The 26,463-nt window shown below is 30.9% G+C and overlaps 2 protein-coding genes across 10 annotated transcripts in view; one reads left to right on the top strand and one right to left on the bottom strand.

Annotated features, from left to right (window-relative positions):
* emb (exportin-1 emb) overlaps nucleotides 1-3,535 on the top strand; it is a 40,381-nt gene extending 36,846 nt beyond the window's left edge. For all 6 annotated transcript variants that reach the window (XM_016073526.4, XM_043047151.3, XM_087159577.1 and 3 more), the window contains one exon: nucleotides 188-3,535. In XM_016073526.4, coding sequence (XP_015929012.1) covers nucleotides 188-334 — 147 coding nt within the window. In that variant the 3' untranslated portion in view covers nucleotides 335-3,535. The remainder of the gene's footprint in view (nucleotides 1-187) is intronic.
* Nucleotides 3,536-11,324: 7,789 nt separating this feature from the next.
* LOC107455815 (uncharacterized) overlaps nucleotides 11,325-26,463 on the bottom strand; it is a 417,369-nt gene continuing 402,230 nt past the window's right edge. For all 4 annotated transcript variants that reach the window (XM_016073529.4, XM_071181347.2, XM_043047119.3 and 1 more), the window contains 6 exons: nucleotides 24,600-24,704; nucleotides 23,500-23,632; nucleotides 21,723-21,847; nucleotides 18,451-19,345; nucleotides 16,014-16,987; nucleotides 11,325-12,528 (listed from right to left, as the gene is read on the bottom strand). In XM_016073529.4, coding sequence (XP_015929015.2) covers nucleotides 11,737-12,528; nucleotides 16,014-16,987; nucleotides 18,451-19,345; nucleotides 21,723-21,847; nucleotides 23,500-23,632; nucleotides 24,600-24,704 — 3,024 coding nt within the window. In that variant the 3' untranslated portion in view covers nucleotides 11,325-11,736. The remainder of the gene's footprint in view (nucleotides 12,529-16,013; nucleotides 16,988-18,450; nucleotides 19,346-21,722; nucleotides 21,848-23,499; nucleotides 23,633-24,599; nucleotides 24,705-26,463) is intronic.

A 26,463-nucleotide genomic window follows, 5' to 3' on the forward strand; every position in this document is an offset into this window, starting at 1 on the left:
TTACACGTTCTATTTAAAGCCATATTTTTTACAAATTAGTAAAGTTTTGCAGATTCGTATCACTAATATACAACACAAACTGCGTTTTACTTAATAGTTCAACTACTACTGCAATTTGCTGTTATTCTATGCTGTATTTATGGAAATCTCTCTTGTATCATAAGTCAAGAATCATTTTATTTTGTAGGAATTTGCTGGGGAAGATGACAGTGATTTATTCCTTGAAGAAAGGGAAGCTGCTCTTAAGGCTGCTGAAGAGGAGAAAAGAAAAATTCAAATGTCTGTTCCTGGTATTCTTAACCCTCATGAGGTGACAGAAGAAATGCAGGACTAAATCTGTGTGTATAGATTCTTTGTTGCATAAATACTGTGCTTTTATCCAACTCAGAGCATTATTATCTTTGCCATGTTCTCATCTCTTACGACTTCATCATGTGTTTGAATCCTGGACTAAGTTATATTTTTAAGGAAAAAATGAAATTTGTTCAGTTTTTTTTCTACTTTATTTGTGAAATTAAAGGGACAGAATGTGTGTTTATTGCATATTTGAGACGAGAGAGAATGCTAACATCATGTCCATATTTTGTAGATAATCAAACATTTAAATCGTTACTGAGTTTTTTTGCAGCAACTGGTGCTTGAAAGTAATTGTAAAAATAAAAATGGAAGGGGGATAAAATTATCTGTGTGCATGTTTTATAAATGGATGAGGTATGGCGAAATAGTTGTATATAAAACATCACTCATAGTATGAAACTAAATATTATATTGAGAAAGTATACGATAAAATCTCATTTTACTTGTAAAAATGCTTTTTAATGTATTTGTGAAAATGTCTGTGGGAGTGATCTCATTATCAACTTAAAACCGAAATATGCAATTTATGCCTTCCTCTTTAACTTCTGCTAACATAAATTTGTCATAAGTTGTTTTGGTTAAGAACTAAAAAAATTTTGTTTCACAATATAATTTTTTTTTAAACAGCTACGTTACCTATTTATCACAGGTATGTTATTTTGTAATATAGTTATTTTGTGTGTATGCGTGTGTAAAATTCCCTCCATAATTTGAGTGATAGTTACTTGTGTTGCACCAAATTTTGTGTTTCATTTTATTGATTTTTTTGTCTGAAGTATTTTTAATGGAATGAGAGTATCATTATCTGCTTTTCCACTAAAAACATGACATTCATCTAGTAAACTAAGAATGGTGTATGATTGATGTTTATATAAGGTGTCTGTAGATTATGTTAAACTCTGTATTAACCATTATGTGTTCCTTACTACTATACATGCACAACCTGTTAAAAGTGAAAAAAATTAGCTTTTGAGGGGCATAATAATTTTTTATTTTTTTGCGTCAATAGGTAATATCTTTTTAGTATCTGATATCTATGTATTTTCTAATTAAAAAGGTCTGTATAAATGATTTGCTCACTTGTTTTTTTTTTTTTTTTTTTGTAAAAAGTAAATGGCAGCAAGTTTTTAAACTTTTCTTTATTTGTTATAAATAAATTACATCTTCTAACTTGTAAATAAATCTTTGAACTACATTTATTTTAAACATATCTGGATTAAAAAACATTTAAAGGAATATATAAATATTTAAAATGTAAGAAAGGAATTTATTTTTAGTAATTAAGTTTAATTTTACAAATTTTGGAACCACATATTACCATTCGAGGGCCTCAGGTTGTGCACCATTGAAATAACACATTTTTGGCATAATTCATGAGACACCACACATTACTTTCATTTATTTTAAAAAATAAAAATTTTGGTTTGAGTGGTAGAGTAAATGCAGGTCATAAGTTTACAATGTAGTTAATACTAGTTGCTGCTCATTTACCCCTATGGGGTATATTTATACTATGCATTCTCCTTTAAAAGGAAAACTCACCTTTTCTCTTCATTTGACATTAGTAAGTTTTTATCTTGATTACCATTTTTTTCTTCATAGTCTCCTTTTAAATTTTATCTATTTTTCACCTTTAAAGGCCCATAGCAGGATTGGCTTTGATATGGTTTTAACTATGCTTTAAATTATCAAATCAAATAGTTATGTCTGAAAGTTACCTACATCAAATAATGTCTGAAACCTCTAATAAAATGTATTTATAAGAAAGCAGATTCAGTTAGTATGTTTTAAATACTGAAAATAGTTTTTTATTATTGCCAGATTGATTTGTTGTGTATGATTGAAATTTTTCGCAATAAAATGTAAAATGTTTAAAAATAAATTTAAAAAATTTAATGGTGCGATATGCCTGTTTGTAACTGCTTAGTAACTTGAGCTAATTAGTACTCTCCAAGTATTGTCCCGCTGAACATTTATCTAAGTTGAAATGCTTATGGAACAACTGATTTAGCAGTTAAAAAAAGTAAATAAGATTCAGATTCATTTGCATTTTTTATTGATCATCATTGTATCTTTTAAGATTTTTCAATAAACCTCTATTATAGTCTTAAATTAGTTATATTTACATGTTACCATGTAGTAAGAGATTTCTAAAAGCTAACTAAATCTAAGTTTCCAAAATAAAATTCTAATTGTTTTTATATAATTTAAATAGATTGCTTTTATAATATAGTAGACTCTTGATTACCATGATGGTTGAGGAAGGCTTTGTCCTAGATAAGTAAATATTACATATAGTGGAATTTAGGAAAATTTAAAATGATGACATTGTAAAATTATTATAGTATAGGATATTGATAATTTAATATCAAAGAAAGGAATCATAGGTATTTCGGTAACAATGGAGTGCAATTAAAACGGGAAAAAAACTAAATGTAGTTTACATCACTGCTTTGTAAGGATTGAAATAAAATAAGTATTTAAATAATAATTATTCTATTCATAATTATTTGCAATACAATTAAAAGGGGGGGGGAAGTAAAGTTCACATCACTGCTTTATAATGAATGAAATGAAATGATTTTTCTTTTTCATTTATTCTTGGACAAATTGTTTGTTTTATTTCATTGCTTGAATTTCACAAACAAAACAGTTTCTTAATAAAGTGCATATATCAATTGTTTTTGTTCTGCAGGGAAAGATTACTAAGGTTTTTTTCTTAGCTGTTACAGATAATCCCATCACTTACAATCTGGAGTCTACTGTACTATTTAAATAATCAAACTTTGAACAACATTTACTTGATGAACTTTAATGTTACAACCTTGCCAATTACATTTGTTTTATACAGATTGCCAATCCTGTTGAACAGCCCCCTAATTTTTTTTCTTTCTTTTTTTTTTTTTACTTTTTCCTAGTCACAAGAGATTCTGATTGTTTTTTTTTTATCTGTTAATAACCAAAGTTTAAAAATAAACTTAACTAATCTTCACTTGGGCAATTAGCAGTAATTAATTTTCTCTGCTCTCTCAAGCTGACAAAAACATCTGTACTTGAAAAAGTTCTATAAATATATCTGACTCACCAAAATTTGTTATAAGTAATGTCATGTGTTTAGTTTATAATTCACTTTTGTAAACAAGCTTGGAAATTAATAAATTATTATTTGACAGTGTAATGAATCTTTCATTTATTTTGTCTAAGTTCAATAATAAGTCTTGCACTAAAGTAGAGTGAGACTCCAACTACTATGGATTCTTCGTAGTTTCCCCACAATTTTGCTTGTTTCTGTGAACTACATAAATTAGAACAGGTATCTACGTAAAAGTCTGATTTTTTTATAGTTTTATTTGGTGGATGTTAACTGTTATTTTTTTTCTATTTCCCAATGGCTTTCTAAATTCTAATATGTAATACGATATTATTACGAGACATGAATTTAGAGTATAAATAATATATTACTTTTTGTTTAGCCGGATTCATGACAAATTTATTGTAAATCCATGTCATTTTTCGATTGCTTATGGAAATTATTTATAGCCATTTACCGAGGTTTACCAAGTTTCGATATACCTAATATGAAAGACAATCTATGCATACAGGTTTAAACATTTGTTTTTTCAAATTATGAAAATTTCAGTGCGGTAATATTTTGACACAGGAATTTGGGTTTTCACTTGGGGGCGTGACTGATTTGCGATGATTCTATTTTCTGCTTGATTTATGCCAAACATATTCTTAAGCCCCTATTCAGAAAAATTCTAAAAATTTAAATTGAAATAAAAAGTTTTCTTAGCCCAAAGCTTTTCTTTTCTTTTAATGAGGTCCAAAATTATGTCGCATATAAAATAATTAAATACACAGCTTGTATGCGACGAAGCGTAACAGGTAATGGAACTCTTTTTCAAATTTTGTCGAAAATATCGTTAAAAACAAAAAGAAAGTTAATTCAAGACAGCAGAACAAAAAGTCAATTAAAACCACATTTTTTTTGTTGGCTCTTAGCCATCTAAAAAATGTAGTTACTCTCTAAAGTAATTAGATAACGTGATTTTTATCAGTAATCAAAAATCCTGGATGACAATTGCAAATTTTAAAGCCTATTTGAAAAAGCTAGTACGATGCAGAAGGGAAAATGAAATACCATAATCTTCATAGACAACTACTCATTCCGAAGAGAATAAGTTTATTGTATCGGCATGGGAATTAGTAACACCATTTGTAATTGCTAGTTGTTTGCAAAAGGCTGGATTCTCTGATGGAGATATAATTGAAGAGTCTGGCTGAAGCTGGAAAAGCCAGTGAGAATTTTTATAACAATTGGAAGTAACTCCAAAATAAACTTAATTTCACTGCATTGTTTGAAGAATATGTATCCTTTGATGTCGAAATTTCGCCTTGTGATGTGCTTACATTCGAAGATATTTGTGACACTACAAATGACACAGAATTGAGTGAAACTGAAGAAGATATTGTTAAACCACATAGTCTTTCTTATGCCAGAAAAAGGGTTGGAAACTTTTCGCAAATTTATTTACAGTGTTAAAAATATATGCGCCCCGAATGTTCAAATATTCACAGCAGTTGGACAGTTTTCAGTTAAAGGTCTGTGAACAAAACAAAAACAAACTACAAAATTTTTTCTCGCAAAAGTCTCATCAATAATTTTAAAAATGTGTGCATTGTGTAAATAACATTGGATGAAATAAAATAAAAGGTAGGTAAATTTGTTTTTATTAGCTATTTTTTCTAAGTGAATAGTAAAATTAAATATTTATTCCATTATACTAAATCTGTAATATAAGTTATACAATTTTAAGAATGTTATTTTTAACTTAATCAGGTTCTGCTGTAATGTATATATATATATGTATATTTCATTAAAAACTAGATCATGATTGTGATTTGCCAGGTTTATGTTTTGACGTAACATATAAAAAACCTGTTGAAAAGTTGAAATCTGTCAAAAACCTGGGACAAGTTTTTATTCTCATTGGGGACATTTTATTAGATATTAAATAAAGTACAATATTTGCTGCTATGCTACTATAATTATGATTTATATTATCATTTATAAAAAATACAGCCAAAATTGTTGAAACTATTGTTTTTTTTAAAAAAAAAGCTTGGTACTCTTCATACTTTTAGGTTAATATCGTTTGCTATATAATAACTATTAAATTTATATTATTGTTAATGACTATGAGTTGTTAATTTATTATCAATCTAAATTTTGATTTAAATTTTTTTATGCCACAATTTAAGTAGAATTTTTAGATTAAGTAAAACTAAAGTGGTTGCCAGTAATTGTTTGATCTCAACTTATGATTTTTTAAAATTCTTAATAGTTATTACTTACATTGCAGGGGAGTAGAATATGTCGAATCTTGCGAACGAGTTTTGTGGATAATTCAGGCAGTGAAAATTTTTCCTAGATTAAAAAAAAAACATTAAATGCCAATTTGTATTTATTACTTTAAATTCCTTTATTATTACTATTTCAATATATTTTTATTATTTTAACATGTATGTTCACATTCAAAAATTGTAAAAAATGAAAATTTTTTTCTTTAATAAATTTAACTTTCCAAAAATATTTAAAAAAGTTATTGTACTTAAAAAAAAAGATACACTAAAAATTTTGGGAAATTTCGATTTGAATTTTTTTTTTTTTTTCTATCTGGGGAAATATTAGGGTCTGAGATTCTTTTGCACTTCTGCTTATATTTACAATGCATAAAAAAAAACGATGGACCACCCAGAATAACTTTTGATCTTCATGTTCTAGGACTCAATCTTAATGATTCCAGGAATGACCTACAATATGCTAATTAATAAGTGCTGATGATATATGTTTGTCCAAAGATAATTCCATGTAAAAAATAAATTTAAGCTAGTATTTATTATTTTTTTATTATATGTAATAATAGTCTAAAAATTTTGAACTGTTAAGTAGATAATTTTTTGCATCACTAAAGTATAAAAATTTTAATTAGCAAAATATAAAATTTGAGCAAAATCGGTTCCCGAGAAATTGAATTTTAAACATGACTTTTCTAAAATGTTCATTAATTATCAATATTTAGTATGATTATTTGAATAAATTTCCTAATTACATGTTATTTTATTATGTTATAATAGTTTTTGTATGTCCTCATTCGAATAGCTTTGATTTTCGGTCTTGTTCATACAAAACTGAGATATGAACTTTGTGTACAGCGAGCTTCAAAACTGTTTGTAATCGCATGCTTCGGGAAATAGAGGAGTTAAAATGGGCGCAAATGAAAATTGATTTTACATATAAGGAATAAGATTATTGTTAAGTGTCTTTTGTATAAGATTGTTTTTGTATTTTTATTTTCATAATTTATAAAAATTGACGTAGGATAAATTGCAATTTGAAACATTTATAATTATTCAATATTTTCTACACCAAAATTTGGGTTTTTGATAATAATTTTCAAAAAAAGATAAAAGAAGGAGTTTAATATTGGAATATATGATTGATTGATTTCTTTTAATTTTATATGTATATTTTAATATTTATAATAGCTAATAATTGTCTTTACTTCAAAATTTTGAGTTGACAATTGTCAAAAAAAAAAAAAACCCTTAATAACATAACGGTTGAAACTGTCAATTGTCAAAAACTTGCCAACCATGGTAATGGCTAAAGAATCTTAAATAGCTGGGATTAAATGAAAACGATATCTGGAGCTTGTGGCAAATCAAGTCGCAAATACATTTGAATCTCTTCTAAAAGAAATTCAAATTAACTACTTCAGCAGTCATTTTTAACAAAATATCAAAAATTGATTCATTATTCATCAAACAGGTAACCATTATTGTTTGTAAAGGTTTTCAATTTCAAAATAAGAGAATTAGTAACAAATTGATAAATATTTAATCTATGTTCTTATGTATTATATGTCATTGTCTTTAAATAATACAATGAGACTATTTTGAAATACTACATAGGAAACGAACTAATCCTGTATGTGTGTTAAGATGGACTAACTATCAGAGAGCATTTTTATCTAACGGAAATTGGTTATTTTGTCTGACAGGTAACAATTATTGTTTATTATAAAAGTTATCTAATTTTATTAGCAATTTTTACAATGTCTACCTAAACAGTTCCTGTCATTACTTATGATACGTGTAATGGTTCTGTGAATCTTCTTATGTGTTAGTACTTACGCCTTAAATGTGTTAGTAAGCAAATGCAGAATAAGTGCTTTTAAATTAGCCATTTTGCTGCTTTATCACATAATGCTAAAATCACTCAAGAGTGGTGCAAGGTATACTTTTCTTTACTCATGCATGGTAAAAAGTGGGCACCTTATTAATCAGACTTGATTCCAATAGATCTTTCAAAGAGTTAAAGGTTTCTATTGAACTTTTTATGATGAGGATTGGAAAAATTCTTCCCCATAGAATGGTTGTTTTGATTTATATTAAGATTTTTTTCGTTTAAGCCAATTTTTTATCATTCAATTAAAAGAAGAGGTCAAATAATATTTCATGATTTAAATTAAAAGCAACTAAATCACTAAAAACTATTTCATTAAAAGTTTTTTAACTATTAATCAATATTTTCAATAGGTAATTTAAAAATATCCATTTTTGTTCCATAATTATAGTAACATGATGAAAAAGAATTTTAACTGAAGGTTTTAGTTGTTTTATGCATAACAAGTTTATGGCTGTGCGAGTACTAAACACCATTGCTTGTCAGTAAACATAAAAATGCCATGCATAATCCTCAGAAATGTCAATAAAAGTAATTAGTTATTGAGTTTAGAGTTAAATAATTCTAAATTCGATTACAATTATTTGTTGTAAAAAATTTAACATTTATTGAAACTTCCATGCTTACATCCTTATTCAATGCTATTTTTTTTGGCTTAAAATCTAATATTTAACATTAGAATTGAAAAGTTTTCCAATGAAAAATTGCATGGTATAGATAAAATACGGTCTGGCAGACTTAGCACTTCTGTGGTCTGTATGAAATTTTTAGATTTGTATTTACTTAATATGTAAAACAAATACAGTCAGGAGCTTGCAGCTCCACATATGTGTGCCTTGGTTTGTATGGCGAAATTTATGACAGCGTAGTAGTCAAGTGAAGTTTCAAGTATTCAATTTTATATCTGTTTAGTAATATTTTTATGTGTATTTTAATTAATTGTTTTATATTAAGGTATTTTACTTACCTTTAATTACTTTAACTTTTTGTGTTTTTTTTCTCCAGAATATTGAAATTAAACCTCCAAAAATTAAATATTTTTTTATAGTCTTTTTCTTTTCAATAATTATTTATTTTTCGTTTGCATAATTAAAATAGTTAAACTGAGATTTCATGCAGCAAGGCATTGGTATTGCCTCTCATTGTAAAACAAGTGTATATTTTGAAATTTTTTTTTCTAAGTAATTATTAAATCTATTGCTCATTGTATTTAAATCTACCATAATATAAACTGCTGTTTGTAGAAAATGCAACACCATGAAGGAATCATCAGAATCAAATGAAATTCGCAGCAAATGTCAATTATAGGATATTATGCAAATTAATAAAGTTTCAGAGCCATCGCGCGTGCGTGGCGCGCGCAGCGCCCTCTGAATTGATGCTGAAAGCGTATAAATAAAGTGCTGTAGCGGGACGTTGAAAATAGTCTATGATTATTTGTTAGTGGCAAACGTTTAGTGAGACCTGAGTATGCCTCCACGACGGAAGAATAAGAAATTCAAGCAACTTACGGAGTTTGAACGAGGGAGGATAATCGGCCTTCGAGAAGGAGGATTTTCCTATCGCGCAATAGCAGCTCGTATGCAGCGGAACAGTTCCACAGTGATGCGAGTTTGGAAGCAGTGGACCGACGAGCACCGAACAACTCGAAAAACAGGCACTGGACGACAGAAGGTGACGTCAGAGCGCGATGATCGACACCTGCTCCGCATGGCGGTGAATGATCGCACAGCTTCCTCCAGGCAGCTGGCAGCACATTGGTCTACTGCTACAGGTGTACAATTGTCGGCTTCGTCAATTCGTCGTCGTCTGCTGCGCCGTGGATTGCGTGCAAGGGTGCCATTATACAGGATTCCCCTCACGGCGGATCATCGACGGCTGCGTCGGCAGTGGGCTCTTGAGCACAGAGACTGGCGAGCTGATTGGCACCAAGTTGTCTTTTCAGATGAATCACGCTTCAATTTGTGGACCCATGATGGCCGTGTTCGTGTTAGACGTTATGCCGGTCAACGCTGCCTTCCTGAGTGTATTATTGAACGACATAGTGGTCGAACACCCGGAGTTATGGTCTGGGGTGCGATTTCGTATCATGGACGATCCAATTTGATACGAATTGAGGGTAATCTCAATAGCAACAGATACGTCCGTGAAGTGCTACAGCCCGAAGTCGTTCCTTTCCTTCAAGGCATCCCTGGAGCTATCTTTCAGCAGGATAATGCACGCCCACATGTTGCGCGGACTGTTAGGGACTTCTGTTCAGCACAACGCATGCAACTTCTTCCTTGGCCTGCTTATTCGCCGGATATGTCGCCTATTGAGCACGTGTGGGATATGGTTGGTCGGCGTCTCACTCGTGATCCGCGTCCTGCAGTTTCCAAAGACGAACTTTGGTTGCGCATACAAGCGATATGGAATTCTCTTCCTCAAGCAGATATTCAACATCTGTTTGATTCCATGCCACGTCGTATAGCAGCACTTATTGCAGCGCGTGGTGGCTGCACCAAATACTGATTTCGGACGCTTAATTTGTTTCTTTTGTTTTGAAAATTTCATCATTTATTTGTATCAGTACAAGTCGTTTCTGCATTAAATTTCATTTGATTCTGATGATTCTTTCATGGTGTTGCATTTTCTACAAACAGCAGTTTAATATTATGCATGGTTGCTCCTACTTTTTTGTTTATCTCATCATGAATTATGGTAGTAAAATTTCGGAACTGTATAATAATTTTTTGCTATATTTCTTTATATTTCAGTAGTGAAGAAATTAAACTGAAAGTATTTTTTAAAATAAAAGAGAATTAAAAGATTTAACGGAATTTTTTCTTCTTCAAAAAAGCTAGCTTGGTTTTTATTTAAAGGAAGAACATTTCATTAAAACTATGATTTAAATCATAGTTTAAACCACATTTGTTTAATTCTCTTTATTTAGATATAAATATAGTTTAAAATTAAGTTGTGATATTTTATTAACCATTGAAATGTTATTGTAAATAACAAATTTCATTTTTTATTTGTAACATAAATATAAAAAAAATTACCTTAGAATTTACCTTAAAATTGTTAGCATGCATTTTTATGAATTGCAATGTTGACTGTTAAAATAATCTGAATTTTTAAAGCCTTCTCATCGACACTTTTAACTGTCATTCTGTGTCCATTTATTGTATGTTTAAAGTGTGAATTTCTTTTTTGGATTGACCAATGGCCATTTTTCTAGAAAAGAGTTGCAACTAATTTATAATAAAGATTTGATTTGTTCGAAAAATTGTTTATAATTAGTTTTTAAATCTGATTCTAATCATGCAAAAAAAAAAGAAAAATTAAGTATTTAAATATAATTTTTATCTAAGTAAGTTTTGTTGGTAATGAAATCAGAAATAAGCAGCAAAAAGCGAGATATGGAGATTGATTTTCTGCAATCTCATAAAAACTAAACAGAAAATAATGTAAATAGTTTTTGAGATATTGATAAGAGGAGGCTGAAAATTAACAATTCCTATGATTTCTATGTGCTGCGCGTTTTATTCTTTTGTAAATGTTTTAAAAATCTGAATTTCGATTATTTGTTTTAACTCATAATTTTATTGTTCTGAAATTGAATAAGGTTCTATTTTTGGTTTTAGAAACGGCTAAATGGAGAAAGTTAACTTTTTTTGAAAAGTCTATTCTATACAAAATAAATTTAGTGAGTGAAATCTATAAAAAAAATAGCTTCTTTTTACAAATACTTTATTAATGAATTTTTTATATGTACATTTCCATTTTTACGCAAATATATCTTTGTATATATACATGGATAAGTAAAAATATAATCCGTCTTAGATATTTTTGCCTCAATTTTTACTTGTTTAGATCATTCAACTTGAAATTATATTCAATACAATTCATTTTCATCCAGTTTTTAAATTATTTCTTTTAACATGTGTACTTATTTTTGAAATTGAAAGAGATGTGTTTCTGGACTTTTCTTTGTTAGAAGTAACAAAAGATTGTCTTCTCACTGACATACTCTCACAGCAGTTGCATTTAGGTGCAATTAAACAATGGCACATTGGCATTGGATGCTTTTTACGTTGTGTTCCACGCTATATTCAATATCACAATTTCTTTTAAAGATTTCTGTTCTAAAGCAGGGATATGGCTCTCAGCGTTCGCATGAGCTGCGTAAGAGCGGTCGCCAAGGTCGTCGCACGTTGCATTAAAACACTCATTTTCGGATCATCTATTTTCGTACCTATCGCATGTTGGGCAGCTTCAACTGTATAAAAATAGGATACGGCCACTTCTTTGAGTTTCTCTATAAGATACTGAACAGGTTCTCCTGGCGAGCTTCGTATAACGACTAATTCCCCAATCGCCGTCATACGATTCAGCAGGGCGACACAAATAGCCATGTTTTCGATCATTTTTTCAGATGATTCCATGGCACTTTTAACAAACAGTTTCGATGAAGTCACAAATTGACGTGACTCGTTCACCAACGCGTCTTTTGCGATAGTGAATTTTTCACGATCGATGGCTACCTCATTGAGTTTGGAAGCGCTTAAATTGATCTTTTTCAAATGCATGACCATCGCAGAAATGTCCTTTTGTGCTTGCTGGAATGGCCCACAGGATTGGCTGCCCGATATCACATTTCTGTCACTAAGTCCATTCATTTGTTTGCTATTTGGAATGCAACCGTTTGAAACTCTTGGATCCTTTGTGCTTTGCAAATCAGGTCTTTGCTTGTCAGCCTTTGGCAATATGAAAGCATTCGTGAAGCCATTAATGTGGTTACCTGGATTAGAGCAATCCCCATTATAGCCGCTGTCCCTTTTTCCGACTTCGCTTGTGTGATCTGGTTGTAGATTGGAAGGTTTCGGTAAAACAGCATTTTTCAATGGACCTCGATTAAAAGATCTACGTAGTCGATTCTGAAAGAGAAAAATGTAAGCATTGAGATCACAGCAAACAATTATAAAATATTTTTTTTTCTCTTAAAAAGTTAAAAGGGGAAAAAATTATTTCAATTATTTATTTAACTTTTTACAAAATATTACATTTTGGTGTTATATTTAAAAAGTTATTTAAGTCATTGAATGTAATTTGCATTGAATGAGTGTTAACATGCAATTATTTATTCACAGAGTAATTAATGAATCAAAAATATTTTCATAGAATGAATTTGCATTAAATGCTTCTTCTTTCCCCTATGAAATCAGTGCATAGCAAAGCCTACTTTTTATATATAATTTCAGAAATTGTTCTAGCTTATTCCAGCTAGCTTCTCTATTCTTTTTCACAAAAAGTCTTAATTTCTCACATAAATTATGTGTATTGATATAAGAAATTGTTGAATTACTGATTTTAACTCATTAACAGTTTTGCACGTAAAAAGTTGCATTTTAATCTACAGTCTTCTCCGCAAATCAAAACCGGTTTTCATATTTAATGGATAGGGGAGAAACATTCTCCCAATTTTGCCCATTTGCTAAAATACCAGTGGGTTAAATTATGTGTGTTGATTTAAGGAATTAAAATTTGCTAAGATCTTTTGATTTGCACTACAAGGGGTGATCAAATGAAAAGGTACGAAACGACGTAAAAACGTAACAATTAAATATTTGCATATTCCGCTATGGGAGAACGTAGCGAGACATCTCGGGATGCGATTGGAGTCTCTGACTGGGATCGGAGCATGCGCTGGTGCCCGCATGAGCAGGAGAGAGCAGAGGCTCTTATCAAAAGCGGCGTCCAAATGATGCGGCAGTCCATATGAGGACCGGATGGCGTTCGCGTTGCAAAATTCGACGATTGAGGAGCAGCGAGGTGTTATCCGATTTCCTCGAGCACAGAAAAACCATTACCTCCGATGTGTACTGTGAGACACTCTGACGCCTACGCAGATCCATCAAGAACAAAAGACCGGGGCTGCTCACGTAGGGTGTGGTTCTGCTCCACGATAACGCGCGTCCACACGTCTCCAGACTCACACATATGGAACTGGCCAAGTTCAAGTGGCAGACGTTGAACCATCCACTTTACAATCCGGACTAGTCACCCTGCGATTTCCATGTGTTTGGTCCACTGAAGAAACACCTGAAAGGGAAGCTCTTAAACTCGGACGACATACTCAAGGACGTGGTGAAGGACTGGGTCTCGTCAAGACCCCAGGAATTCTGGGAACAAGGAATCCTGCGGCTTGTTCATCAGTGGGATCGCTGTGCACAGACCTATGGTGTATATTTTGAATAAAGTCTGCATTTGTACCCACCGTGTCGTTTCGTACCTTTTCATTTGATCACCCCTTGTATTTTTGGTTTTTTTGGACACTTTTTTGCTTTTATTCCAAGGACCAACCTCTTTTTTACATTACAGAAATTAGTAAAAGACAGGGTAGATTTCGAAATCGCTGAGTCAAGGAAGAAAATATTTACAATTTGTTTTTTCACTTTTTTGAGATTAACCAATGAGGAGTCATGAATCAACAAATTGGCCATTGAAAACCATTCATCCTGAGTAAGTTGAAGTTAACATAGTTTCCTAGTCTGTGGTATTGTAAGTTTTTCATAAAATATTGAGCTTGGCTCAGTACAACCGCATCTTACACTCACATAATTGTATTCTACATTCAATCACTTCACTTGCCTTTATAATAATTATTTGTAATGTTATTTTGCCTTGTGTGGCTGGCTATACGAAAATTACCCTTATAGTAGTATTTTATGGTTATATTTAAGATATTTTTTATATTTAAAATTATTTAAGATTTCTATTGTAAGGAAGTAAATGTTTAAAGTTATTTTAAAAGTAATAAATGGGTAAATGAAATTAAAAATATGAAAGAAGGTATATTTAGCACACCTTTAATGATTTCCAATCGTCCAATCTCAGTTTACAGTATTTTGTTAAAATTTAATGTCCGTTTTTTCTAAAATTAAATTATGTTTTATCAACGTTTTATAATCATGTTTCAACTCATAGTAGTTAAAGTTTGTGTTTAATTTTATAAAATATAAAGTTTAAATTAATTTCATTAAATTTCAAATTTTCCAACCCAATATCTTTCATATTAGTTATTACTAAATTTTTACATATTTTGCAGCAATTGTATTTAAATTAAATATGGATTGTATAAAAAATACTCAGAGAAAAATAATAATATAAGTAAAAAATATGTCCCCTTCCACCTACAGAGTTTTATGTTAGGCAGGAAATCGACATGGTATTTTAGTGTGGAAAGGGAGTAATATACAAATATGAAGCATCATAAGTATGGGAACATTTCTGTTGTCTAAATTTTTTGACTTCTTTTATATTTTAATTATTTTTAATGATATGTGAATAGCATTGGAACCATTGAAACTAATATCAGTGTTTTGTAGCAATATTTCAGTTCTTTTATGGTTTTGATCACCAAAAATGTCATTATACTACATTTGTTAACTTTTTGATAATTGTTTTTTTTTTCTCGTGAAAAGCAAAAATTTTGGTCTTGCTAGTACTTTAAAACTGAAATTTCATCCCTTACATCAATCTACAAGGAGTGATCAAATGAAAAGGTACGAAACGACGTAAAAACGTAACAGTTAAATATTTGCATATTCCGCCATGGTAGAACGTAGCGAGACATCTCAGGATGCTATTGGAGTCTCTGATTGGGATCGAAGCATGCGCAGGCGCCCGCATGCGCAGGAGTGAGCAGAGGTTCTTATCAAAAACGGCGTCCAAATGATGCGGCAGTCCGTATGAGGAACAGAAACTCGAGCACAGAAAAACCATTAACTCCTATGTGTACTGTGAGACACTCCGACGCCTACGCAGGTTCATCAAGTACAATAGAACGAGGCTGCTCACTGAGGATGTGGTTCTACTCCTTGAACGCGCTTCCACACGTCTCCAGAGTCACACACATTGAACTGGCCAAGTTCAAGTGGGAGACGTTGGACCATCCGCCCTACAATCCGGACATGTCGTCCTGCGATTTCCATGTGTTTGGCCCACTGAAGAAACACCTGAAAGGGAAGCTCTTCAACTCTGACGACGTACTCAAGGACTCTGTGAAGGACTGGGTCTCGTCACGGCCACAGAAATTCTGGGAACAAGGAATCCTGCAGCTTGTTCATCAGTGGGATCGTCGTGCTCAGGCCTATGGTGTATATTTTGAATAAAGTCTACATTTGTACCCACCGTGTCGTTTCGTACCTTTTCATTTCATCACCTCTTGTATGAAGTTAGTACTAAATTTTTAAAGAGTTTTCGAAAATTCAATTGCTACTAAAAAAATAGAATTGATGTTTGAACAATCATATATATGAACATAAGTATGGTATAGTATGAATAAAATAACTTTTTTAAGAACTATTTTTTTACTTTATTTGAATTAATTAGCATAGTATAGTATGAAATATATAATTACCATTTGAAAATTACTTCTGGAAGGATGTAAGTGATTTTCACTCAATTCATCATTTTTCGGTTCATCCTTTATACCATTACCCAAGTCTGCAATACTTGTGAAAGAAATTGATCGAACAATATTTGAAGGCTCAGAGTTAAGACCATTATTCCACAAATCATCACAACTACCAGTGAAGGATGGATTTTGTAAATTGGGTAATTCAAGAGACGTCAAATTAGAAACATCATTATTTTCAGTTCCCGGCATGTCGAGTAAAATGACTGAGCTGTCTGAACTTGTAGTTGAAGACGGAGAAGTGATGGACAACGGTGAAGTTACATCATCTACACAAGATGTTTTAAGTGTGGGCGGAACAGGAAGTCCATCCGGTCCCATTTTATTACTTCTACCAATAACATCTGATGGTCTTTCAAAGACTGGTGTTGAATCACTACTTGATGGACTGTTCCATAATCCATCCAAGTCGTCACTGACTATGGTATCACTGTATGAAGTTAAAGAGGACGTAAGAGTATCATACCCTGAGGAGTCACCACTGTGTGAGCCAGAGTCAGTATTGGAGCTCAGGTTGTCAAAATCAAGGAGAAATTGACTTCTCCTGTCAGAAGACTTTATTTCAGACCAAAACTGTTGCAGCTCTTTAAAACTACTTTCTGTTTCTTCAGTCTGGAACATTCTTTTGATATCGTCTGCTGCTGCCATAAAGCGTGCTATTACTTCATTTTGAGCTTCAGTGCTTGGGCTGGAACTTGGAGGAGGTGGGATGATGTAGGCTGATATATCCTCGTTGGATACATATCCTTCTTCCGTTTCCTTTGGAGGTGGAGGTATTGTTAAATTGGCAATAAAGGAATCAATGCTATCTAATTTAGAAATGGTTTTGTCCATAGTTTCTGGATCTACTGGAGGATAACTGTGATTTAAGGCTGGACTCGTTGAACTACTTTGACCAGTGTGTCTTTGAATTTCTCCTTAAAAAGAAAAATATTATAATTTAAAGTATAGACTTTCAAGAATGCTATTTGTTTTTAACTAATGCATCAATTTGATTTCATAAAATAAAAAAGAGACATCGAAATATGTTTATTGTTTAACAGCTAATTTTTCTTTTACAAAAATCTATCAAATCAGGCAAGGTTGGATGCTTGACATTTTTGATTTTGTTGAAATTTTTAGGATATGCTCTTTATGCTACACTATTAAGCATATGTTTTTTATTTTTGCCCAGAAAACTGAAGATCCTCTTGAATTTAAGAGAAAAACATCTAATTAAATTCTGCAATACTTTTTATGAAATGAGTAAACTAGGGCACCGAATTAAAAATCTTCGAAATAAGGCTATTTTTCTTAGACTTTGACCGTCAAAATCTACTTGTGCCAACAGTGAACCTGAAAGGTATGAATTTCTGTGAATACATACTTCTGAGTAATACTTTAAGAAATTAACATATGTGTTGTCTTCATTCGGCGTGACTCTAAAAAAGCGAGAAACGAAAATTTTGCCCAACTTGCAAAGTCATTAACTGCCTATACCAAAATACTCTAAGTATGAAATTTGTTGTAAAATTATAGCAGAAACAAAATCTATTCTCAGATCTATGGTTACTGATTCAACTTTTATATAAGAGGGCCCTAAATTTTGAAGCCCGTACTTGAGTAATTGAATACAGAACAGAGTTATGGGAAAGTTGTAAATGGTTTTAAAAAATATGATGTAGGCTCAATGTATACCCGCCCCCAATGTGAGTTTTAGTCCTTATCTAGAGTTGACTGAGGGAGGATAACATACTCGTTGTTATCTAGGCAAGTGATACGCTTCTGGTAATTTTTTTACGCTAAATCAAATGAAGTCGCACATTTTCATTTTTAATAGAAAATTTAAGTTCATATGAGAATGTAGATGCATATAAACTGATTTCTCACCTACACAAGGGAAAAAATTATGAATAGCAAAATTTAGTACATTTAAAAAAATATACATAACTTTTAATTTATAATAATGCTTTAAATTTATAACTTGAAGAATGTTTTCAAAGGAATGTTAGCATTGGCAGAAGTTGTTGACATAAAAGTATTTATTGACCGAAATATAAAATTTAATAGTAACACAAAATCGGTAAGGTAACAAAAACGTTGTGTTCAAATGATTGACATAAGTTTGAACATAATTGAACAATATATCTAAAAAATAGCTTTTAAAGATTAACAATAAGTTAGTGCAAGGCTCTGCATTTATTTTCTCAATTTCATTCCCGAGATTAAAATTTCTGATTTTATATAATTAGTTATTTTTGTATTAGGAGAAAGATTTTTGTTTATAAGCATTTTGTGCGTGAGAAGAGGTCAAACTAAATATAGAGAAACGCATGGTGAGAGTCTCGAGTTATTCATATATTTTATACAACTGCTGAAATAAGTAATTTTTTCCCCTTACCTTTAGAAGTGTCTTCATTTGTGCTAGATCTTGTACCAACATTGCATTTTGCGAATTCTGTTTGGAAGACCTTGGAGTCCAAGAAATCTGCTGGAGGTGCATTAGGTGAAGATCCAGCAATTGTTCTTGTTTCCATATCCGGTGTAATAGGAGGTGGAATCATCGTCAAATCTATGATATCCGGATCTAAGCAAATAACTTCTTCCGCGATTGGTATATTCTCTTCCATTTGTAACTGTTTTAATATATCCAATATGTTGTTGCCGGAGCTTAAATTTGGTAATAAATCTGGACTATGCAGTCCAAAGCTGGAATCTCTTCGCATCTTTGAGTGGGCACCGTTTATAGAGCTTCTGAGTGGCGTCGAGCGATGTAAGGGACTTTCATTTGGAGTGCTATCAGTATCACTTTCGGAAGGAGAGATTTCACCCTCAGGTATGATGGATTTTATATCTTCAATTTTACTCGTATTGTCTGATTGCGCTAGAAGTAGCAACGAATCAGCAGCTTTCAGGTTAGCATGCTCTTCTGGGTTATGTTCAATGGAGAGATACGACTCGACGTTGCTGATGATTTGATTCATTTCTGACACCCGCTTGATCACTTCGTCGTTCTTTGCTTCATAGATGTCGACATCGACGTCTCCAGAACTGTCTTCCAGAAGCTCCATTGATATAACGGTCTGATAATCTATCCCTGGGTGACGTTCATCGATAATTGTACGATAGGGTGAATTTCTTCTGAGGTCCTCTTCAGCCAGATCTTTGCTTTTGTACTCTTGCTGTTCTTGTTGCTGGGATAATGTTTCATTCATGTTGTGATCAACAGATGAAGGTGATAATATCACAGATTTGGCTTGCTTTTGCTTTGGTGATTGCCTACACAGAGTTAAGGTCTAGAGGAAAATAAAAAGGACATTGAAAACAGCAACATTAAAATAAAGCAATTTGAAGTGAATAATTATTGAAATTAGTTGCAAATTGTTTAAAAGCTGATCTTTAATGAGATTATAACGATTTGAAGTCTGTTCCATAATTTCAAAGTACTGCGAAATAAAAAAGAGAGGAAATTCAAACATTTAACTTCTGAAGTTAAATAACATTTCATGGTTTGATAATTGTAGCTTAATTTATTTGCCAAATTAGAGATAAAATGTTGAGTTGATTATTATTAGCTATTCTAAACCCATTAATTAAAATTTCTCCAATTATTTTCACATTTACGTCTTTTGTCTAATTGTTGTCAGTTAATTGATTAAATTTACGTTGAATATAATATAGTGTTTAATGAGGAAGTGAAATATTTCTTACAGAATGTGTTTGTAATTTCTGCACTGAATTTTTCTCTCTTTAGGTCTTCTCGCATATTTATTTCGGATTTTTCGAAATAAAATATGCGAATCCAAATCATATGTACGATCCAAATCACATTTTGTTGTCATTTAAAGGTAGATGGGAAAACTAGCTAAAAAAATACGTAATTGATTATGTTTTAATCGTATATTCTTTCAAGTGTAAGTCAGTACAATAAAAGTTAATCAATATAACTGAGTCTTATTTCGTTGAATTTGCTGAAAATTATTTTAGGACATGAAATTCGTGAGGTTTAGCATCAATGCTTCCTGGAACTGTGTAGACTCATCGGTTAATTCTTGTGACTGAAAGACAGACTTCAAAAAAACATTACACACGCAAAGCATGCTAATAAAGACAAAACTGATAGTTTCAATATGGAAGATGACTTGATTATTTTTTGCTGATCTACAAATTGAACACCAAGAAATTATGCTCTCTAAAAAGAATATGCGAAATTATGAGTTTGATAATCTCTTGGGGAGATAAATATGTTGGCATTCCAAAATTACACAAGAGATTAAAGAGATTTTTTTCTCTCTAGATTTGTTATAGTCTCTTAAAAAATGGAGTGTCCTGAAAGTTTCAGGAGTTTATTAAATAAAAAACAACAATAATAGAACGTGCGAACTTGCGTGCGAACTAAAAATTATGCAAACCCATGGTTTCATTATTATTATTTTTTTTTTTTTTTGCATTCTAATATATCCTACCATCCTAGCCATACCATACTTATAGATCGTCCTCATTTTAATTGAAAAAAAAAGAGGTACAGCAATCTTTTTATGTGATCTGTGATATGCAATTTTATGAGAAAGTAAATATTTTTCTTTCAATCAGTGGGGGCGCCACCTACGTATAGAGACTGTCATCTTTGATATCCTGAAACGTGTTTCAAATAATACGACCCAAAGAATTTATCATTTTCTTCAAAAAAGGAACAAAAATGTTCAATATTTATTATAAATGTCATTTTAAAATTTATTCCTATGCTTATAAGAACTACAGGTTCTTTAACCATTTACAAAGAAATAATTGCTTTTAAGTTTGTTCTGCGGTCTATTCGAGAATCCTCAGTACCGAAAATTTAAGGATTAAATATTGCAGTAGTGGTCAAATTTATCATGATAGTAGAAAATCAACTTGGAAATATAATGCAATTGCGAAGAATGTTGTGTGATAGAAATCGAGATGTCTGAGCTGAAGTCACTTCACGTACTTGCCTACTTGCAATGTATCAATGATTAATCTGTTATCAATAGCAACTAGTGATCAAACAGATGTAATCTACCTTTTTTTTCGAGTTCGCACGTAATTCGTTCATGTTTGTCTATTTTATCTTAAACATCAAATGAATAGAATTAGACGAAAACAATGTCTTCAGGGAATGACATTTTCTCACTAAGAACGTTTTATGCAGCAGCCCGTTCCATGAACAATCATAATATTACGGCAATTGATAATGCCAAAGTGATCTATTTCAGTTTATAAGTTCGAACAACTCGATACCGTTGTATAAAAATTGGTCTCTAATTTAATGTGATCCCATTACAAGTGACTTTTAAAATTTATTAAACGCATACCTATTATCCCAGAAAGAAATCTGACGTTTCATTATAACTAATGAGTCAGAAGTTAAAGAAAAAATCACTGAAATTTTCAAATATTCGAAAGTGTCAATTCCGTTAAAAAGATTTTCTAAATGTTATTTTCAGTATTTAATTGTAGCGTCCATTCTTCAAGGTATGTCCCAGTTCTATAAGTTCTTTTATAAATTAAGGTTCATTTAGCAAATGTAAGTTCTGTGACACTATAAATGTTAGACTCGTTAGGCTTTTATTTTAGTATTTGGTTTATAAATACATCCGATGTCAAAAATCACCGAGGTTCTTATGTATTTATTAGAAAAAAAGTTCTTACCTCACATGGGATATAAATAGGTGGTGGTATTGCTAAATCAAGAGTTCTCAACCCAGGCGTATTTGGACGGGGTGGGTAACTCCATGGAGCTTCGTGTACCACATGCCTATTATGGAAACTAGGAACTGTAGGAAAAAAAATTCGATTAATTCTTCGTTATTTGTTTTCATTTTTTTTTGTTAAAATGCATTTTTTTATTGAATTTTCAAAGACATGAAGAGTATGTCTTCAAAAGCGTTTTCTGCTAGAAAAATATTGATATGGTATAAAATGGAAAAATGTAATAATCAATCTATAAATTTCTTTCTTTAAATGAGTTGAACTTAAGTCATGTAATGATAAGTAGATCCAACTTATTTTCACATTCTTTTAAAACAGCAAACAAAAGTTTAAAGAAAAATATAGTATATATAAAAGTAATGTTTTTCAATAAATGTGATTGTTTATTGCACGTATTTTTTAATCATCAAAACTTTTCTACTCAAATTTTGATATCTTGCATTTTTTTAAATAACTTATTATGAAAATCTTGTTATTTCTTATTAATATTAAAGAGATCGTATAGCTTCTGAATTAAATTAAAGTTGAATTTTCATAAGTTTCTATGAATGCTTTATTTATTTTTCATTCATTTCATTGGTTCACTTTATGATAAGCATAACTGGTTTCAAAAATTTGTCATAAATTTAAATTTCAAATTATCACAAAGGTGCATCCACTGTCACTCCCTAACCGCGTTGATTAAATTTATAAAAATTTACCAGCTCAATATAAATGATACGAGGAAATATGTAGTCTAGTTCGCTTGCTCATGAAAGATACGCCATCATCTCATAGTTTTTAAGATCACTGACAATATCTTTCTCAGTCATGAAAAATTGTATTTACATTAGCTTCATACTATAGAAAAATTTATTTGAAAATGCTTAAGATAAAACTAAGCGCATAGCTAATAAAAATTTCGAGTTTATGTTGTGAATAACGATTTAATTGAATCTGTATTTCTGGAACACGTACCGGTTACCTCAAAAATGGCCGATGGTCTTTTAAAAAGTAACTTTTAAAAAATATGGAAAGGGAAAGAATTGTACGGCCTGATGCGTTGTTTCGGAAACTAGATGTATTCTGTTCCATTTTCAAATTGGCAACAATTTTGTCAAGAGATGGCACTGTTAGTTAGATGAACTAAACAAACAATGTTTCTTGCTGCATGTTAGATTATTCCAACAGAAATTTCTGCTAATTTTGCTATCAGGGTAGGCCATGTTATAGCTCGCAGCAAATTGGTGGTTATTTTGAAAATATTGTTTTATAGTTTTCTCAGTTATCTGCGCATTTGTTGATGAACTTTGTGAAACATTCTTAAAGCTATAAGTTATCAGGTTTCCTAAGAATGCAGCAAACCGTATCTTATTTTCAATCACAAATCGCCGGTTGTTATTTTTTTATTTTATTTCCAATGAGCTGCACAAGTGCGCACTCATGAGCAGACCTAGTGCGTTCTCCAGAAGTGGTATCCACTCTTTCAGGACCACCACAATGGGTGAGATATCGTTGGCCATGTTAATTTGGACGTCTAGTTTCTGCCACACTAGATGGCAGCACAAAAACTCTTATTTGGACGCTAAAGTGCACTAGGAATTTAATTTTGCCAGAATAGTCGGTTGTTATTAGAGCTGTATATATACAATAAGCAACATTTATACGCCAACATTCATGGCAATTTTGATTGCCAATTATGGTAATTTTCAATTACAGTTTTGTACAGCCTACGTACCTGTTTCGACTTGAGAAAAATTTGACTTGTCATATTCTATAAGCAATTCTTTACAGATAAAAAGGCGATAATACCCTTTTAACAACAATATAAATTCTTCTGCATCTTTTTCCTCCATACTAAATGCTAGCTTCTATAGAAAATAAAATGAACATGATTATTATTCATAAAAATATACGTATAAATTTTTTTATTCATAATTTTTTACTGACTAAAATCAAAAAGTTCTATAATCGATTCTTATGAAAAGTCTTATGTTTTATTAATTTTACTGTAATGTTAAATTTTATTCATTATAAAAAATAATTATAATTAACAAAATAAATTATAACTTAATTAAAATACAATAATCATAACTATTAACTTATGAAATGTATTGTAACTAATGAATCATAAAAATAAGTTATAATTGATTAATAAATATTAATAATTCAAGAATTTTTTTATTGGGTTTGAGTTAAACAGCAATCTAATTTTGGTAGTTAAAATTTTAAAAATATATTACAATTTAAATCGTCTTTTGCAGCTTCATTTAAATTCTTTTGCATTCTAGTGATGATTTTTCATGTTTTAATTAACGGTTTAAAAATAGCTTTAATTATGCTCCAATTTTTATACTTGGTCTACAAACTTTTAATTAATAAAACAAACGAAGTGTCTTGTTTTTAAATCCATATATATATATATATATATATATATATATATACGTTGATTTAATCATTGCTACTAACTTTTAATTATTAAAACGAATTAAGTGTTATGTTTTTAAATTATTCATATGTTTGGATTTAATTTAAACTATAGCTTTTAATTAATAAAACAAACTAAGAGTCAAAATCATATTAAATGTACAATATAGCATTCGAATCTTTTATGTAAATTAAAAATTGAGGAAAAATGTCATCAATCATATAAAATATAAATTTAATTTAATTAACATCAAAATTATCTTCGAAAAATAATAAAATTTTTTGTGAGTATCAAGAGTACCTTATGAGTATTAACCTTCTGAGTTACATTATGTTATGAGTTAACGTTATGAGTAACATTATGAGTTAATCAATAATGTTGACTCTGTATGAATAAAAGTTTATTTTTACCTGTCTGTCAGCATCTTTTGTTGTTAGTTCAACAAGACATGAGATTTCATCCTCTTTCTTTATTCTTGCTTCAGTTATATCTTCTATTCGGCTAAGTGTAATAGGCTGCAAAGAAATCTCATTAGTTCCATAGAATATCCGATCGCCAAAGGACGCCAACAGTTCTTAGTTGAAAAATATGTTGCAAAAGAGAAAAAAAGAAACATATATAAGTAATTTAATATGATTCCCTCTGTCTTAGGTGGGATATCCTCTAGGCAAAATTTTTTTCTTATTCACTAATTTTTTTAACAATAGGAACATTGTATAAAACTATATTTTTTTCATTAAAAAAAGATTCTAGCATTTTTATGATCTGTTAGTATTATACTATTTAACACGTTGACTGCGCACGCGTTTACAGAGAAATCTCTTTCAGGTCACGAGTACCGCTGTATGAAGCGTATTCGACTAAGTACTCCCCCCGAGATTTTAATAATGCGAGACTCTGTCTTTGATGGTCACAAGAATAATATTACGTTCCGCTTGTTTGCATGGTATCATATCTGTTTCTTTGTGTCCGTTGATTCGCCTCTGCTTCTCATCTCGCCACTTTACACGATCACTTTGAATCTTTGCCGAATAAAGAACATAACTTAGAATCTTTACTCTAATTCGTTGAAGTTTCGAAACGAAAAATGGAAAGCTTATTTTTAGTGAGTCAAATGGCAGCGAACAAGAAAGCTTTTACGAGTCTCACAATTTTCTTAATCCATTTTGTATAATTTTTATAACAATTCAATAGTTTTGTTACTTCCTGTGATATATCTTTTCAAATACATACGAATATCCTTCGCAAGAAGTCAAATAAGGGTCTCCCCAATATGGGTGACGCGGCCCGATCAGAAACTTTGCTGTCACTCGAATATGGGTGACGCGGCCCGATCAGAAACTTTGCTGTCACCCGAATATGCGTGACGGCAAAGTTTCTGATCGCCGCAGTCAACTTGCCAAATCGTAATAAATTATTATAATTTTTATAAGATTACCATAATTATTCCGTGCTTAAAATTTTAACATTTATTTACAATTATAAAATCTTTTTGAGCTGGAATTTCTAACAAAAATTTATAATTGACTAAACTATGCATAATTTTTGAACACTTCATAAGCAGGAAATAAATATTTTTTAATGATCTTTAATAAAACGTATTGTTTGTGCGCGCGTGTGTGTCTCTTTTAACTACAGAAGTGTGTGCATTACGATCCAGAAATTAGGAAAATGATTGGAAAGAGAAATTTTAGCTTCAGATCCTAAAAATCAGTAAAAGTTTTTAATTATTTCCTTCAGGAGAAATTTTTCTCAATGGTTTAGTATCAGCCATTGTTCTAAAATTAACTAGAGATTCTATTTTTCTTTCTTCAAATACTTAAACGATAACATCACTGATGTTTGTTAGCTCATAGCTTTTTTTACTTAAAAAGTTTTTTGCTGAGTCTTAAATTTTTTTCTTTTCGTTATGTTAGATAAGCTGAAATATTAATTGTAAGCGTGGTTGCTTATGTGGACTATACATGGCAAGAGTACATTTCTAATGAAATCTGAGACTAGTTAATTTTTGTTTTATAATTCTACTTTTCAAATGTGATTTTAAAAAAACTATGCAATTTAAAATCAACAGTAATTTAGTTTAAAATAAAACAAATTACGTTCTAAAAAGTTTCATTAGTATACTTTAAGTTTAAGATCACTAAGATCAATTTATATGTGATTCAAAAGAAAAAGCCGAACAATGAAATATTTGTATAACTAATTTCTTTTCAAATAATGCAGTTCATGAGTGACTTTATCAAGTGGATTGTTTAAAAGCCTTAAAATAACAAA

The sequence above is a fragment of the Parasteatoda tepidariorum genome, chromosome 3 (genome assembly GCF_982258835.1).
Source record: "Parasteatoda tepidariorum strain Cologne lab strain chromosome 3, Ptep-v5.0, whole genome shotgun sequence".
Lineage (NCBI taxonomy): Eukaryota > Metazoa > Arthropoda > Arachnida > Araneae > Theridiidae > Parasteatoda > Parasteatoda tepidariorum.